The sequence below is a fragment of the Desmodus rotundus genome, chromosome 12, assembly GCF_022682495.2.
Source record: "Desmodus rotundus isolate HL8 chromosome 12, HLdesRot8A.1, whole genome shotgun sequence".
Classification (NCBI taxonomy): Eukaryota; Metazoa; Chordata; class Mammalia; order Chiroptera; family Phyllostomidae; genus Desmodus; species Desmodus rotundus.
The window spans coordinates 98,190,144-98,203,264 of NC_071398.1; the positions used below are offsets into that span (position 1 = coordinate 98,190,144).

A 13,121-nucleotide genomic window follows, 5' to 3' on the forward strand; every position below is an offset into this window, starting at 1 on the left:
TCAAGAACAACACTAGTTAATTCTGCTTACTCATTAAGTAACAAGGGCAGAGCCTCCCTTCTGAAAGCGTGACCCGTGCGCGCTGCGGTCCATACCTGTGGAGACGACCACGGGGCTGCTGCTGATGTGACCCGCGCCAAGGACTTCCAGAAAACCCCCTTCTCTTGTTTCACACGCTCCACTCTGGCAGCTGCCGTCTCGCTGACAAGTCCCGTCTGCCAGAGACAACAGAGGCCAGGTCAGCAGAGTCACGCCCCCCACTGGGACCTGCAGTGTGACCCTCCCAAAGCCCCGTGGCCAGTGTAAGGTTGACTGGCCTCTCCCAGGCACCAGGCAGACGCTGGACGTTGGAATTCACTCGCCAGGTGTTCTCCACTTGTGGTGTCACACCCTCCCTGTTACTGCTCCATTCAACCCAACCTCACGTCGTTAACTGTCCCCGTGGAAGTGTCAAAGGACGCACAGGTGGTGGGGTGGCAGCCTCGCTCTGATGGTTGGGGTCTAACTGTAACAACAGCCTCGAAAAGGCCCCCGTTTGGAAAACTGGGTCCTGGTCTCTGTCAGTACAGCAGAGCCGCGCCGGGGTCACACCTGTATCCTGGGACTCTCGTCAGGGTCCTTGGGAGGCACCTTGCTGCTACAGGCAGCATGACTCCAAGAGCCTGCCTCCCGGGACGCCGTGGCGTGTGCCCCAGCTGCACGCGTGAGCACGAACGGAGGCTGCAGAGACGGTCTGCCCGGTTACAACAACATAATCGCGAACAACACGGCAAGATAAAGGACAGTGAGTGACACCATCCCTCCGGTTCTGTATAAAATAAATACCTTCTCCAGAAAAGAAACAACTTTGTTCTTCGTTTCTTCAGAACTGAGGCACTGTGGGACTATCTCCTCATGACTTGTACCCTGTTTAAAAGTTGATAAGCAAGACTGACTTTAATATACTTTGATAAGCTGCAAAGACATATACCTGAGTTTTAACAGCTACCTTAATCAAAAATGCGTTTTCAAAGAAAATAGTTCCAGAGGGTTCTCAGGAGACGACGAGCTCGAAGCGCTTTCCAGTGCCGTAGGGAAACCGCCCTATTCCGCCGAGTTCTGCCCCGTGCAGGGTCCCCGGGCCCCTCAGGACCAGCACAGCTCAGGGTGGCAGGGAGGGCACCGCCCACGGCAGGGCCGCCGTCTCCACAGCACCAAACCACCAGGTCTGTGTTCACCAGCCTGACCCCAAGCTAGTTAAAGACGATACGTGTGATCATCCAAACTAACAGCAGCGTCTAGGCGGCCGCCTGAGTCAGCAGACTCGGCTGGCTGGGTTGTTAGTGCCCACAGGACCTTAGGACGGTCACCTCATTTCTCAGTGCCTCACTTCTAGCAATTCCCCTGCGGCAGAAATCTCCGTGGCTGTGGCACGGGAGCAGCTCGTGCGTTTCTGGACTACCGGAACACCCAGCCCGTGGAACACTCTACCAGCCGAGGTCTTACCTCTGCAAACCGTGTGAACGCCTCCAAGGCGTGTTGTTCCAGCAGCCAGTTCCTGTCGGCCAGCAGCAAGGCAAAAATGGATGACAGGGCGGGCAGAACGCTGTCCTGGAGAGAGAACAAGCCTTAGCAGGGGAGACCTCAGCAGAACACGGGCAGTACCCCCCCATGTGGTCAGGTTCCGTGATCCCATCCCCATGAGCAGCATCATTTACAACACAGGCTGGCTGTTCGCTCCTCTGCTTGGACCTTCCACCCCTCCCTGGTGAAAACCCAGGGACCTGACCAGACTCTGGCCTACAGGCCGCCACCTCTGTCCTCTGACCAGATGGGCTCCCAGCGCGGAGCCCGTGTCCTGGCCTCTCCCCTGTGTGGCAGACGCTTGTCCCGGCTACTGCGTGGCCTGCTCCCGCACCGCTTCTCGCTCACACGTCATCAAGGACCGTGCCACCTCCCACTCAGCTGTGCCCGCTGCCACGGCACACAGCGCACCTCACCACCTCACTGGTCCGTGGCCTCTCCGCAGGTGGGGGTTCATTCATCTGGTTCATTACGGAATCCCCAGTGACTGAAACAGTGCCTGACACGTACGAAAACTCAGTAATTTTTCTTCTTAAATGAATATATGACTCACTCTCATCTCATGGTTTTAAATGCCTCTCATTTGCTGATGAATCCCCCAAATTTTTTCAGGCCTTAACTTCACCCCTGGGAATATATGTATATTTTTAGGAGTGTACAAGGTAATTTCTGCTAATAAAAACATCTGTTCTATAGGTTCTGGACCCAACAGGGTCTAAAAGCAGCAGCATTTTTGGGAAACACTCATATGCTGAAATGGAAATACAGCGGAACCTCAGTTCTTGAACTTAATTCATTCTGGAAAACTGTTCAAGAAGCACTTTGTTCAAAAACCGAATCGCCTTTGTCACCTGAGAGACGCGTGACTGACCACACGGGTCCCAGCAGGGAAGGGCTGCCGGGCAGCCATCGAGACCCGAGGTTTGTCAGACAGCGGAGACGCGTTTTCCGTGAGCGACTTGGTCGGGAACCGAGGTTTGACTGCAGCTCAAACGCAAGTCATCTTTGGGTATTTTGCCCACACGGCCAAAAACAAACTCAACATTGACACTTATCTCATGAAAGACAACCTCACGTGATGAAAAAATGGTTCAATGTCATTCACCTCTACAAAATAAAGCCCTTTAGAGGCTAACCAGCTAAGTGTTCGGTTTCGTGGGTGTTGATCAACGTGTAGCGTGCACTGTGGTTCCGCTCCCCTTACACGAAGGGTCCCCTCACAGGGAGCTCTTCTCACAGCCTCTCCCGTGCTGGGGCGGCTGGCTCGGGGGTCGCTGCAGGGACAGCAGCAGCAAGGAAGGCGGTTGCTCCGGGAGGCATCTCCCTCAACAGAAGGGGCCTGCCTGCCAGGCCCTCGCGGCAGGTTCTCTGAGGACGCACCCATCTGTCCTTGCAACTGCCTGTCCTTGGCCACACTGTCAAACTAGCGTCTCGACAAACAGGCTCCGTTCATGGGTATAAAACGAGAGTAACAACCTCAGCGAGTTACCTAACTCCCTCATCACATACTTCGTTTTGTGCTAACGCCCACGAAGAATCCAGACTGCAGCCAAACTCTGCACGTGCCGACATGCACTTTTCCAAAAGAAAACAACTTAAAATGAGCTGGTTTGACAGTCACCCTCTACTCACAAAAAACATTCTCCCCCAATTCACACGGCCAGCAACCCACAGCACTGCAGAAGTTCAGAGCCTAAGAGCCCTCCAGCCCCTCACAGGGTCTTTGCTAAGAACAGGAACGGAATTCGGAGCATCACCTGGAGAGCCGGCGGTATCAGGAGCATCCCCAGGGACGACGCGAAGTCGAGGACTGCCAGGCGCACGTGGTCAGGGGGCTCCGACTGGAGGAGCGCAGCCTGCAGAGCCACCACCTGAAGGGCACAGACGAGGGGCCAGTTACTCGTCTCAGGCTTTGCTGGGGACACGGGAAGGGAAACAAAGCAAAACCCAGAAGAGCCCACCCCCCACATCCTGCCGTGGGGTCAGAATGAAACAAGGGACCTGCGCTGGTCCCTGCGCGCTCTTCCCACTGGCCCCGGAACCCAGTGTCACAAGAAACCAGGGCGCACCAGGGCCCTTCACAGAAGTCCAAGACTCTTCTGCACCTTAAGCTCAAGTGAGGCGAGCGTGTGCTCACGAGCAGGGACCGGCAAGCTCACTCTAGACGGCCAAGGGCCCGATGGCCAACGCTTTAGACCTGGCAGGCCGCATGTTCCCTGTGGCCTGTCATATTATACTTTTTACTTTGCAAGCCTTTAAGAACGGAAAAAGTCACCCTTAGCAGCCGTACTGAAAGCAGGGCGGAATCTAGCCAAGAGGCCTCGGGCTCCAACCCTGACTTGCAGGAACGAGGACAGACGCCCTCCGCTGCGGAAGCGACGCTAAAATGAACAACTTACTTACGCTGAAGTGTACAGCTTTAGTTATTTGGGTTTTTTAAAAGTAGGCACAATTATATCAAATTATCAGTATTTAATTTTTCATAATAAGAATATTAGAACCTTCAAAATCAAGTTCAAAGTGTTGCATTCATAGAAATTGAGTCAATTATTTTACCATATTCTCATTCTCTATAATTTACCCATGTTACACATACAAGTAATTAAAAAAATGCCTAGTTAGCAAACATTTAAATGTTCCCAGAGCTAGTAAAACACAGCGTCCCCGGTTTTACTGTTCCATCCCTGCTCCTAAAGAGCAACAGTTAGTTTTAGCTCCAAGCAGCTTTGCTTCCTGCTGGTTTCTCACGCGACTGTAAACACAAGCCAGCTCCTGCTTCGGGGATCACCCTCTCCAGTCTGCACTGTCCGAAGCCTCTGAACCACTTCAGACAGGAGAGGGCCTGTTCCCCTTTTCTCCCCGTCAGCCTGGAGCCTCCCCAGTGGGGCAGAGGAGCAGCCCCACAGCCACCTGACCGTGAGCGGGGTCCTGCCTGGCCCGGCCGCGCAGGCTAAGGTCCGAGAGAAAAGTCGGCGGCGCTCTTCTCTCCAGGTCATTTTACTTCCTCGAAGAAACAACGAGGACGAGCTCTCCGTCCTGTGGGTTCTTGTCCTCACTGCCGGGGCCTCGGAAGGACCACACTTCAACAGGCACTCCACCCCAGGGGCTTCCGGGCCAGTAACAGCAACTAGCCAGCTCCGACCACTCCACCCCGGGGATGTGAGGAAGGACAGGTAGAGGCTGAGCGAGCAGCCCAGTCACCAGCAGCTCCCCACCAGAAGGAAAGAGAAACAAGGAGATGTCCCTGGACAAGCAGCTCAACAAGACGGGCAACAAGCAAAGCGCACAACTCATTAGGGCTGTTTCTACAGAGTTATTTTAGCAAGTTTCTCCACAAAGTACCAACGTGCTGCTTACCTGACTTACCACCTGAGGATCGAGGGTCTGGATGAAAAATCCCAGCAGTGGAAGTAAAAGGCTGAGTGTCTGTTGAACAGAAGGTTGGCCTGATACCTCGAGGAAGAAAGAGAATAATTTCAGGTCAAATTTCCAGTCGCGTGTGGCTGCACAGGCACTCGCCCGGCACCGTGGTGCTGGCTGCTGCCTTCCCAACGCAGCCAGCACTCGGCGCACAAGGAGCAAAGGGGCGGCAGGCACACACTCTGCTCACCACCACATGGCCAGGAGGCGGCAGAGTGTTCCCGAGTCATCTAAAAACCCCATGCCTCTCACGACATGGTGCGCTGTGTTGCCACCGCAGAGCGTGCCTCAGAGACCAGTCGTGGAGCGAGTGGTCTGTGGGGTCTGGAAGCAGTGGTGAAGGGTCCTGCCACACGCACACACACTTCGGGCTGAGACTCCCGCGACACCACGGCCATAACTTCCCCAAGTGGGCCTGCCGCCATCAGCCGGCAAGGCAGCCAGAAGCCGACGTTTATTTCTACTTAGTCAAAGCAAACAAATGTCATATTCAGATTCCTAAACTATGTGTTTTCAAACTGCAGTCGCCTGCAGGGCACCTGTCACTCCAATTCTAGCCCGGCCCCAGCTTTGTCTTTGAGTGGAAAGGATACAAACTGGCCACACCCGTCCACCCACCCCTTCCACCTGTAAGCCCAAAAGATATAAAGACTCCAAGAGAAGAGAAACGGGCAGTGAGCGGGTCCAACTGGTCATGCAAACAGGTGGCTGGACCGCTACCGCTTCACTGACCCAATGCAACCACTTTGAAGAGAACCAGCTGCACGTACCAACCAGCACCATCACCAGCTGGACCTGCACTGAAGAGACCAGGCCCTTCCCGCTCGGCAGGGCAGGTTCAGTGCCAGTCCCTTTATCTGAAACAGTGTCTGTTCCCAGAGAGACGACCGCCGGTCTCCTTACCAGGTGACTGTGCAGAGAAGCCCAAAGCTGACAGCAGGCTTCCACGAGCTCAGCCTGCTGTCTCACCTCCAGGGCGTCACCAGCAGAGCTGCAGACGGCAAGCACAGCGGAGAGTGCCACGTCCTGGGGGGACAGGTGAGGACCTGAGTGTGGCCGCAGCCCCAGGCGCCGAGCCCACGTCCCCAGGGCTGTGAGTGACCGGGACTCTTCATCAAGACCCACGTGGAGCCAAAGCCATCTTTTCAGCTACCACTTTAATGTAAGTCTGTTTTTATTAAAAGGAATTTTCCCCAACAGAAACATTTGCTCTATTTTTCTAAGTAAACGTTTTCTCCTTTTGGTTGAAATTTAAAAATGAAATGCAAAGGACACTGTATTTTAATAAATAGAAGGTTAAATACAAACAGTATGGCCAAAGTAATTCATAATACCAACTTAAATTCTGTTTTTTCATATTATGCACCTAGCAACCTTTCTAAGTTACTAAATTTTTACTGCTGCTGCTGTTTTATAATTAACCTTTAAAATTCCTCAGCAACACCGCATTCAATAAGTAAATAGCACTGTAGTCGGTCAGTTTCTTAAAGTCACGGATTTGTTGCTTCTTACAGACGGATTTTTCACTCCACTGTTTGAGGGGAGCATTCTAAAAGGAAGGCCCACAAAGGCTCGGGGAGGTCTGCACACAAGGGCGGTGTCCTGCCAAACAGGAGGGCAGCGGCTGACCAGCGGCGCGTAGGGGTCTCTGGGAGCCCGAGCCTGAGGCGGAGGCTGCACCCACCGCCCCCAGGCCCTCGGGGACCCAGCAGGGGCTCTGCCTAGCACCACGGAGGGAACCCCACCCATCGAGCAGATCACTTGCCAGCCATGTGAGCTCCGCGGCTGTGCGACTGCCGGCCAGCCAGCCCCTGGTCTGCGCGGCACCGGCGGCGGCGACCTCCTGAGCAGCCTGCCTCCTCAGCTCCTCAGGGAAGGCCTGCAGAGAAACGTGCTGCCACAGAGGCAGGTTCTCTGCTGCTCTGGGGGAAAACTCCTGCACGAACTGCACCTGAAACACATTGTTAAAGACACAAGAGCAACGTGAGAGTCGGATGGACGGACAGACGCCCTAAAGCTGCGCGTCAGCTCTCACATCCCACACCTGTCATCACAAGGTAGCAGACCATGGTGACAGGAGCGAGCGCGCACTACCGCACCGCAGCCGAAGGGGGACGCGGCAGGGACGTCCCGTGAGTCAGGTCAGCTGTTGTATGGGCCCCTCGGGACATCGACTGACTTCCCAGGACTTTACATACTTGTCACCTCGCACAGTGAAGTCAAAAGCAATATTCCAAAATAGGGTGACAAGAACTTAAGGAAGCCGAGGTCGCAGGGCCCACTGTCCAGCGGGAAGCCGGCCCTGCCCTGCTTGAGACGCGTGGAGGCCACCAGTGCAGAGCGCGCTCGGCCAGGGCACCCTGCCTCGGAGGCAGCGGTTCCCAGTGCCCAACAGGCCGCCCGGGAACCCGTGCTGTTTGTTAAAATGAGGCGTCAACACCCCAGACAGAAAGTGGAAAACAAAAGTTCTAAAAAGCAGTTAAAATGTTAAATTAGTTCCTGGTGGAAAAACAGCAAAAACAACGGTGCACTTAACTCTTAAATTAATGTGATCCAACTAGGGAGTCATCCGATTTACAATTTCCAGAATCTGTTTGTTGAACGAAAGATGCTCCTACATCAAAAATTTTAAAAAGCCCACTACGTTACATTGACAGAACTTCCTCCATGTTCCGTACTGGTATTTGAATCTTACTTTGTTTGCAGAGAATACTCAGTTGTCAAAACAAGGGAGAAACCACACGGCTCTTTCCTGGGGCAGCCGCGAGCACCAGAATCCTGAGCTCACAAGCTGCGCGTCTGCTGTCACCAGCGGTCTCGCGCACGAAACCAAACAGCGCCCGGAAAGCCCAGAGGACCGTGTCCGCTGCCAACGGCAGCTCAGACGGGGCCTGTCTCTGCAGTGGCATCCAGTGCCAACGCAGAAACAGTAAGAATAATGCCTCAGACGCCATAAAAGGGAACATGCTGCCCAAACACATCACGGAGAAAGGGGGACGTGTGCGTTTACCGCCCTGAGCTCGAAAGCTCTGGTCTCCACACGCGGGCTGCAGAGGCTGAGGGTGGGCCCGGGGGAGCCCGGGGAGTCATTCCGAGAACCGACTTTCCGCCTTAGCACTGAGGGAAAAAACACACCCGTGCGCTTGAAACGCAAGTAAGCACAGTAACTTTTACTTTCTATAAAAGTGGCAGCACAGGTATCACCGCGTGTTAAATCCACTCCCCGCGGGGACCTCCCTGTGCTTTGCTGGTCTCTATAAAATGGGAATACTGTACACAGTTACACAATAAAAGAAACAGGCGTTCGGTCATTACTCTCCACATCAACACAGGGAACACGTTTTCATCTCCCTGTACACTGGCGCTGTCCCGAGTTATCGAGTTATCGTCACAGACACCTGTTAAGTAAAACATTGCAAAGCTGGGACTATTTTGTGTTCATGCTGCGTCACTAATACCGATCTGGGTTTTTATTTCAGGACTTAAATGACCTGCACACTGATTTCTGGCCTCCCTGCCTCAGTCAGTAACCCCTTCGCTAACATAGTGGTTCCCAGGCGCATCCATGTCAGATTCACGCAGGAATCGAACAGTAACGACAGAAACTAATCCCTGAGCCTCACTTCACTGCCAGCAACCACACCACAGCCACTCGGCTCACAGACGAAGCTGGGCCTCTCAGAAAGCTCCTCGCTCTACAGGCACCCACCAGTGGCCCGTGCGAGGGACCGCGAGGCTCCCAGACCCAGCCACTGCGACCCACCTGCACCACAGAACCTGTCTCCCCACAGCAAAGAGCGAAGGCCGTCTTCACCCTGCAGTCTCCCCCAGTACAGTACACCTATTTACCGTGAAACAGGAGACATCATTACGGGCATAAGTAATATTCTAGCTCTTCAAATCAGTTAACCGTTTCGAGTATCTCCTCTGTGTGCGACCCAAGGGGAAAGGTGTGTCGGGAGACAAGCAGAATGATTGTCTGTAACTTGCAGAAAAGACACTGACAGACTTGAGTCTGGCCCTTCTGAGCCTTGTCCTTGGGCTCAAGCCCCCATGCTGGGCCGGGCATCCAGGTTCACCAGAAACCTGCACATAGGCGGTTCAAAGACAATCCCTAGCCCTTCCTGTCTGACCACCTGGTCTGTGTTCAACAGAAGTCGAGTTGGGTCAGTTCAGCCACCACCGCCCCTCCCCCAACACTGCCATCCCTGCGCCTGGGGAGAGCACTTGTCCCGCTGTGATCCCCTCTGTTGTCCCCGCTGAAGGCAGGAGGCGCCAGCGCATGCTGAGGTCCCGTTCCTGTCACAGCAGTCCCTGAATGAAATCTGTCCGTATCACTTTACTGTGTAGCTCCCGTTTTTCTTTAACAGCATCAAAAGTGAAGCCCATCTAAAAGCAGTGAGCAAAGCGATTGATCTCCACAAAGAAATTTGCTCCGGTCATGCCCACGTTTAAATGCAGATACTCAGGGGCCAGGGAAGGCCTTCACCAGCCGACCACTCAGCAGCGTCAGGGCCCTTCCTGAGCAGCGGTGGAAGGCAGTGACAGTGAGGACGTCCTTGCCTGATGGGACGGGGCCATGAAGAAGAAGAGGCGCCTCAGCAGTATCGACAGGTTGGTGAGCTGGTAACATTCTCCGGGGCAAGATTTTATCTGGGAAAAGAGAGAAGAGATTGGCTGGCCTGAACGCGCAGCCTTTGCAAACTTTCATATGCCAAACATTAACAGTAGCTCTTTCTGGGAGCTAAGGTTGTAGGTAAATTTAATTTTAATTCTTTTTTCTTCCATGAACCTAGATTACTATAATAATGAAAACAATTCCGATGTCTTATTTGAAAACGCCACTCTGGAATCTCCATCCCCAGTGGCCACGGGGGCGGTCACGTGCCCGGCGGAGTCGGGCGAGGCCGAGCTCCGGGAGAGGCAGCTCTCGCCACCAGCATCACAGCTCGCTCTCTCCCAACTCTCTGCTCTGCATTCAGCTTTCAATTTGCTCCCAACGAACCTAGTCTTCCTTCCCAGATCGATTAAAGGAACTCCATGAAATTCTGAAAACATGAGACAATTCCCCCGATCTTAGTGTTCTGGTACGTCTTTCTCAACGGCTGCCAAACTTTAGCCACCACATATTTCTGCGCTGGACATTCGCTTTCGCTCAGGTGAGCCTCTCTCCAAAGGAGCTCCGGGAGCAGGGGTGCATTAGGCCCGCGATGCTACTCACCAGGTGAGCCACTACGGCAACGTGGTGGGCACAGAGCTCAGCGGTCCCGTACCTGCGACATGAAGGAGGCAGTCAGGACACAACCATTTACACAACTATTCCGGAAAGCAAGGAGATGGACTTCCACAAACCACCAGGTACTCTAGACTGCAGTTACTTATTTCCGCAGCCAAGGGTTACCGCAGTACACGAAACCAGTGCCCCCCGGCAGGGACCAAAGCAAGGAGAGGCAGCCCAGTTCCTAACGTGAAATCAACCCATTTGGGGGCTGCTACAGGGTTACCAAGACAGAACTTCTCTGAGAGAGTACAAATCTAAAATCATTCACTGCCGGCCACTACTACAAATCCACCCCAAAACCAGGAAAGAGGGTCGTACCGAGCCAGGAAGCACCACACGTCCACAGCCAGCACAGCAGCGATCATGTTGGCACTCAGCACCGCGTCCAGCAGGGCCGCATCCTGGGGAGGGCACAGTGCTCACAGTCAACTGCCCTTGATACCAACTTCTCAACACGAAGCAGAGACTCAGTATGATGGCGACAGACCCTCCAAGAAAAGGCTCTGAGAACCCGAGGGAGCTGGGCTGCCAGCCAGCCCCTCCGCATCTGCGCAGCCCCTGCCACAGCCAGCCCTGGGCTGGGCTGCAGGGACCCCGAGCCAGCGCTCACAGTGGCAACTCAATCACTGGGGCCACCAGGATGCTCCCCATAGCCTGACATCTTTAAGACAACGTACGTAACATAGGAGCCTCTACCTTTGCGTCTGCCTTTAATTACCCAAATACAGTTTTGCATGTGGCTGATATCAGCCACTGTATAATATATTAAATGATAATGATATTTATGTAATCTCTAATGATTTTTCCCTGGAATTTCCTCAACATCTTTTCTAATCCAATTCCATTAAAAAAAAAAATTCTGTATTATACCTAAGATCTCTGGGAGACGTGGTAATGCATATTATAATTTACTTCTTTTCTTTATGAAACTCAAGTAAAAACCACATAGTTTTTCTCTCCTCACAGTCTTTCCATACCTTCCCACCCAAAATGTTTTCCCCAACAGTTCAGCTAAATACAACACGTCAATACTGTAAGAGGCTAGGGTGACCACCTCCTACGACTACGACTCAGCTGAGTTCGAGGGTGAGATGTGTAAGCTGGGGGAACGACAGTCAAAAAGCACGTGCATTGGCGATTCCCACCTTCTTCCGTATACAAATCACAGTGTCAATGGCGGGCAGGGGTGGGAAGCAAAAGAGTGACCTCAGCGTAGCCCAACAAGTAACAAACCTACCAGTTGAGGAAACAGAGACGGGTGGAGGGAAGCAATAAAGGCGCACAGGTGAACACAGACATGCTGATACAAGGTGACGGCGGCCGTGGCCTGCCCTTCCCCCTTCACTCCCGGTACACGGACGGGCAGGGAGAGCTCCCCAGAACACTGCTCAAAACTGCAGAAAACGGCTCTGAGTAGAGACATCCTGCAGAAAAACAGAGAACGATGAACCCAACGTTGTTAATAATTAGCAGGTATAATAACAACACAGCCCAGGGTGTTTTAGCAAAGCAAAGTGTCTCACGAGGTGTGCATTTCCGACATGTGGATATGACTACGTAAAACACAGTCACTGTTCGAGAAACTCCTTAAAGGACAAGAACCTGCTGGCACATTTTGTATTGTTCACTGTTTATCATAGTACCAAGCTATTCAAAGTCAAAGACAAAAGTCATCAAGAAGCTTGGTATTTAAAGGGCTAGAGAACACCTACGAAATAGAGCGTCGGTTCAGACAGGGAGAGGTCGTCTAAGATTGAAGTGGTTTAGGAAATCTGCATAGAGGGTTTACACGACGAGCTAAAAGCAGACCAGCTAGAGACAGGAGACGACACATGTATGAGGACAAGGCAGGCATGAGCGAGAGGTCTGGCAGGAAAGGCGCAGGAGGAGGGGGCGCAGAGGGAGGCACGGCAACAGAACAGAGCGGCCAGGCCAAAGAGCCTGAGCCGGAGCTTTTGTCCTTGAGCAGGAGAGCGAGTAGGAGAGCGGGAAGCTCAAGCCAGGCTTCGGGAGACTGACCAGACAGTGGCACAGAGAACAGGCCGGAAGAGGGAGAAAGTCAGAGCACAGCAATCACCCAGGGGAGGAGGCTGGGTCCAGGGGAACCCCTCCACCCTGGGAGGGAGCTGACAGGGCCTGGCCCCCACCCACTGGAGCTCCCTTGCCTCCCTGCTCCCATTACTGACCGCCTCCACCCCTGTGCTCAATCCTCACAGCACTGCGAGGCAAGACCTTCTGAGACGCCGAAGAAGACCCAAGTATGTTGTTCAGCGTCTACAGACTGATGTACTTCTACGTGTGTTTTTATGAAGCAGCAACACACACACGAGGTCCACCGTCATTAGTGACTAGAATACTTGACACAACGAAGCACTCGATTTGACCATCTTTCCCAACAACGGGGCATTCTGAACCACCCGTAACACGACTGGATGTAAACAGCGTGCCTGCTACCTGGACGCAGCTCCTGGGCCCCGGCTCCCCGCGCACCACAGCGCCTGCACGTGCTCGGGCTGAGAGGGCAGCTTGTCCATGACGGCCAGCAGCAGCAGACACTGCGGGAACTGCAGCTCACAGGGCAGCTCTGCCAGGCAAGGAGAACACGCTCACTGCGTCGCAGCCCACTGGTGAAAACACACTCTGCATGCTTTCCCCAGAGACCCGACGGGACGTCCAAAGGAGTGAGAGGTGTAATTTTTTAAAACGAGAAATACATTCTGAGAAGAAAAACATCCAAGATATTTTAAATAAAAAGCTTGAAACTTAAAAAAAGGATGGCTACGTAAGGGACAGTGTCACTGCCTCTCCCGTGCCATCGTCGGTAGGAGCTGCCCTAACGTTAACTCGGTTTTGACAC

The 13,121-nt window shown here is 53.3% G+C and overlaps 1 protein-coding gene across 7 annotated transcripts in view; it reads right to left on the reverse strand.

Annotated features, from left to right (window-relative positions):
• The window catches only part of FIRRM (FIGNL1 interacting regulator of recombination and mitosis), a 39,157-nt gene that overhangs the window by 4,947 nt on the left and 21,089 nt on the right, over positions 1–13,121 (reverse strand). For 4 of the 7 annotated variants that reach the window (XM_053914528.2, XM_053914527.2, XM_053914526.2 and 1 more), the window contains 12 exons: positions 12,719–12,848; positions 11,502–11,688; positions 10,583–10,665; positions 10,205–10,256; positions 9,547–9,636; positions 6,749–6,934; positions 5,887–6,009; positions 4,921–5,016; positions 3,321–3,434; positions 1,486–1,590; positions 826–906; positions 96–215 (listed from right to left, as the gene is read on the reverse strand). In XM_053914528.2, the coding sequence (XP_053770503.1) occupies positions 96–215; positions 826–906; positions 1,486–1,590; positions 3,321–3,434; positions 4,921–5,016; positions 5,887–6,009; positions 6,749–6,934; positions 9,547–9,636; positions 10,205–10,256; positions 10,583–10,665; positions 11,502–11,688; positions 12,719–12,848 (1,367 nt within the window). Of the gene's footprint in view, positions 1–95; positions 216–825; positions 907–1,485; positions 1,591–3,320; positions 3,435–4,920; positions 5,017–5,886; positions 6,010–6,748; positions 6,935–9,546; positions 9,637–10,204; positions 10,257–10,582; positions 10,666–11,501; positions 11,689–12,717; positions 12,982–13,121 lie in introns of those variants that run through there. The other 3 variants (XM_053914530.2, XM_053914529.2, XM_053914531.2) reach the window with 3 other exon arrangements.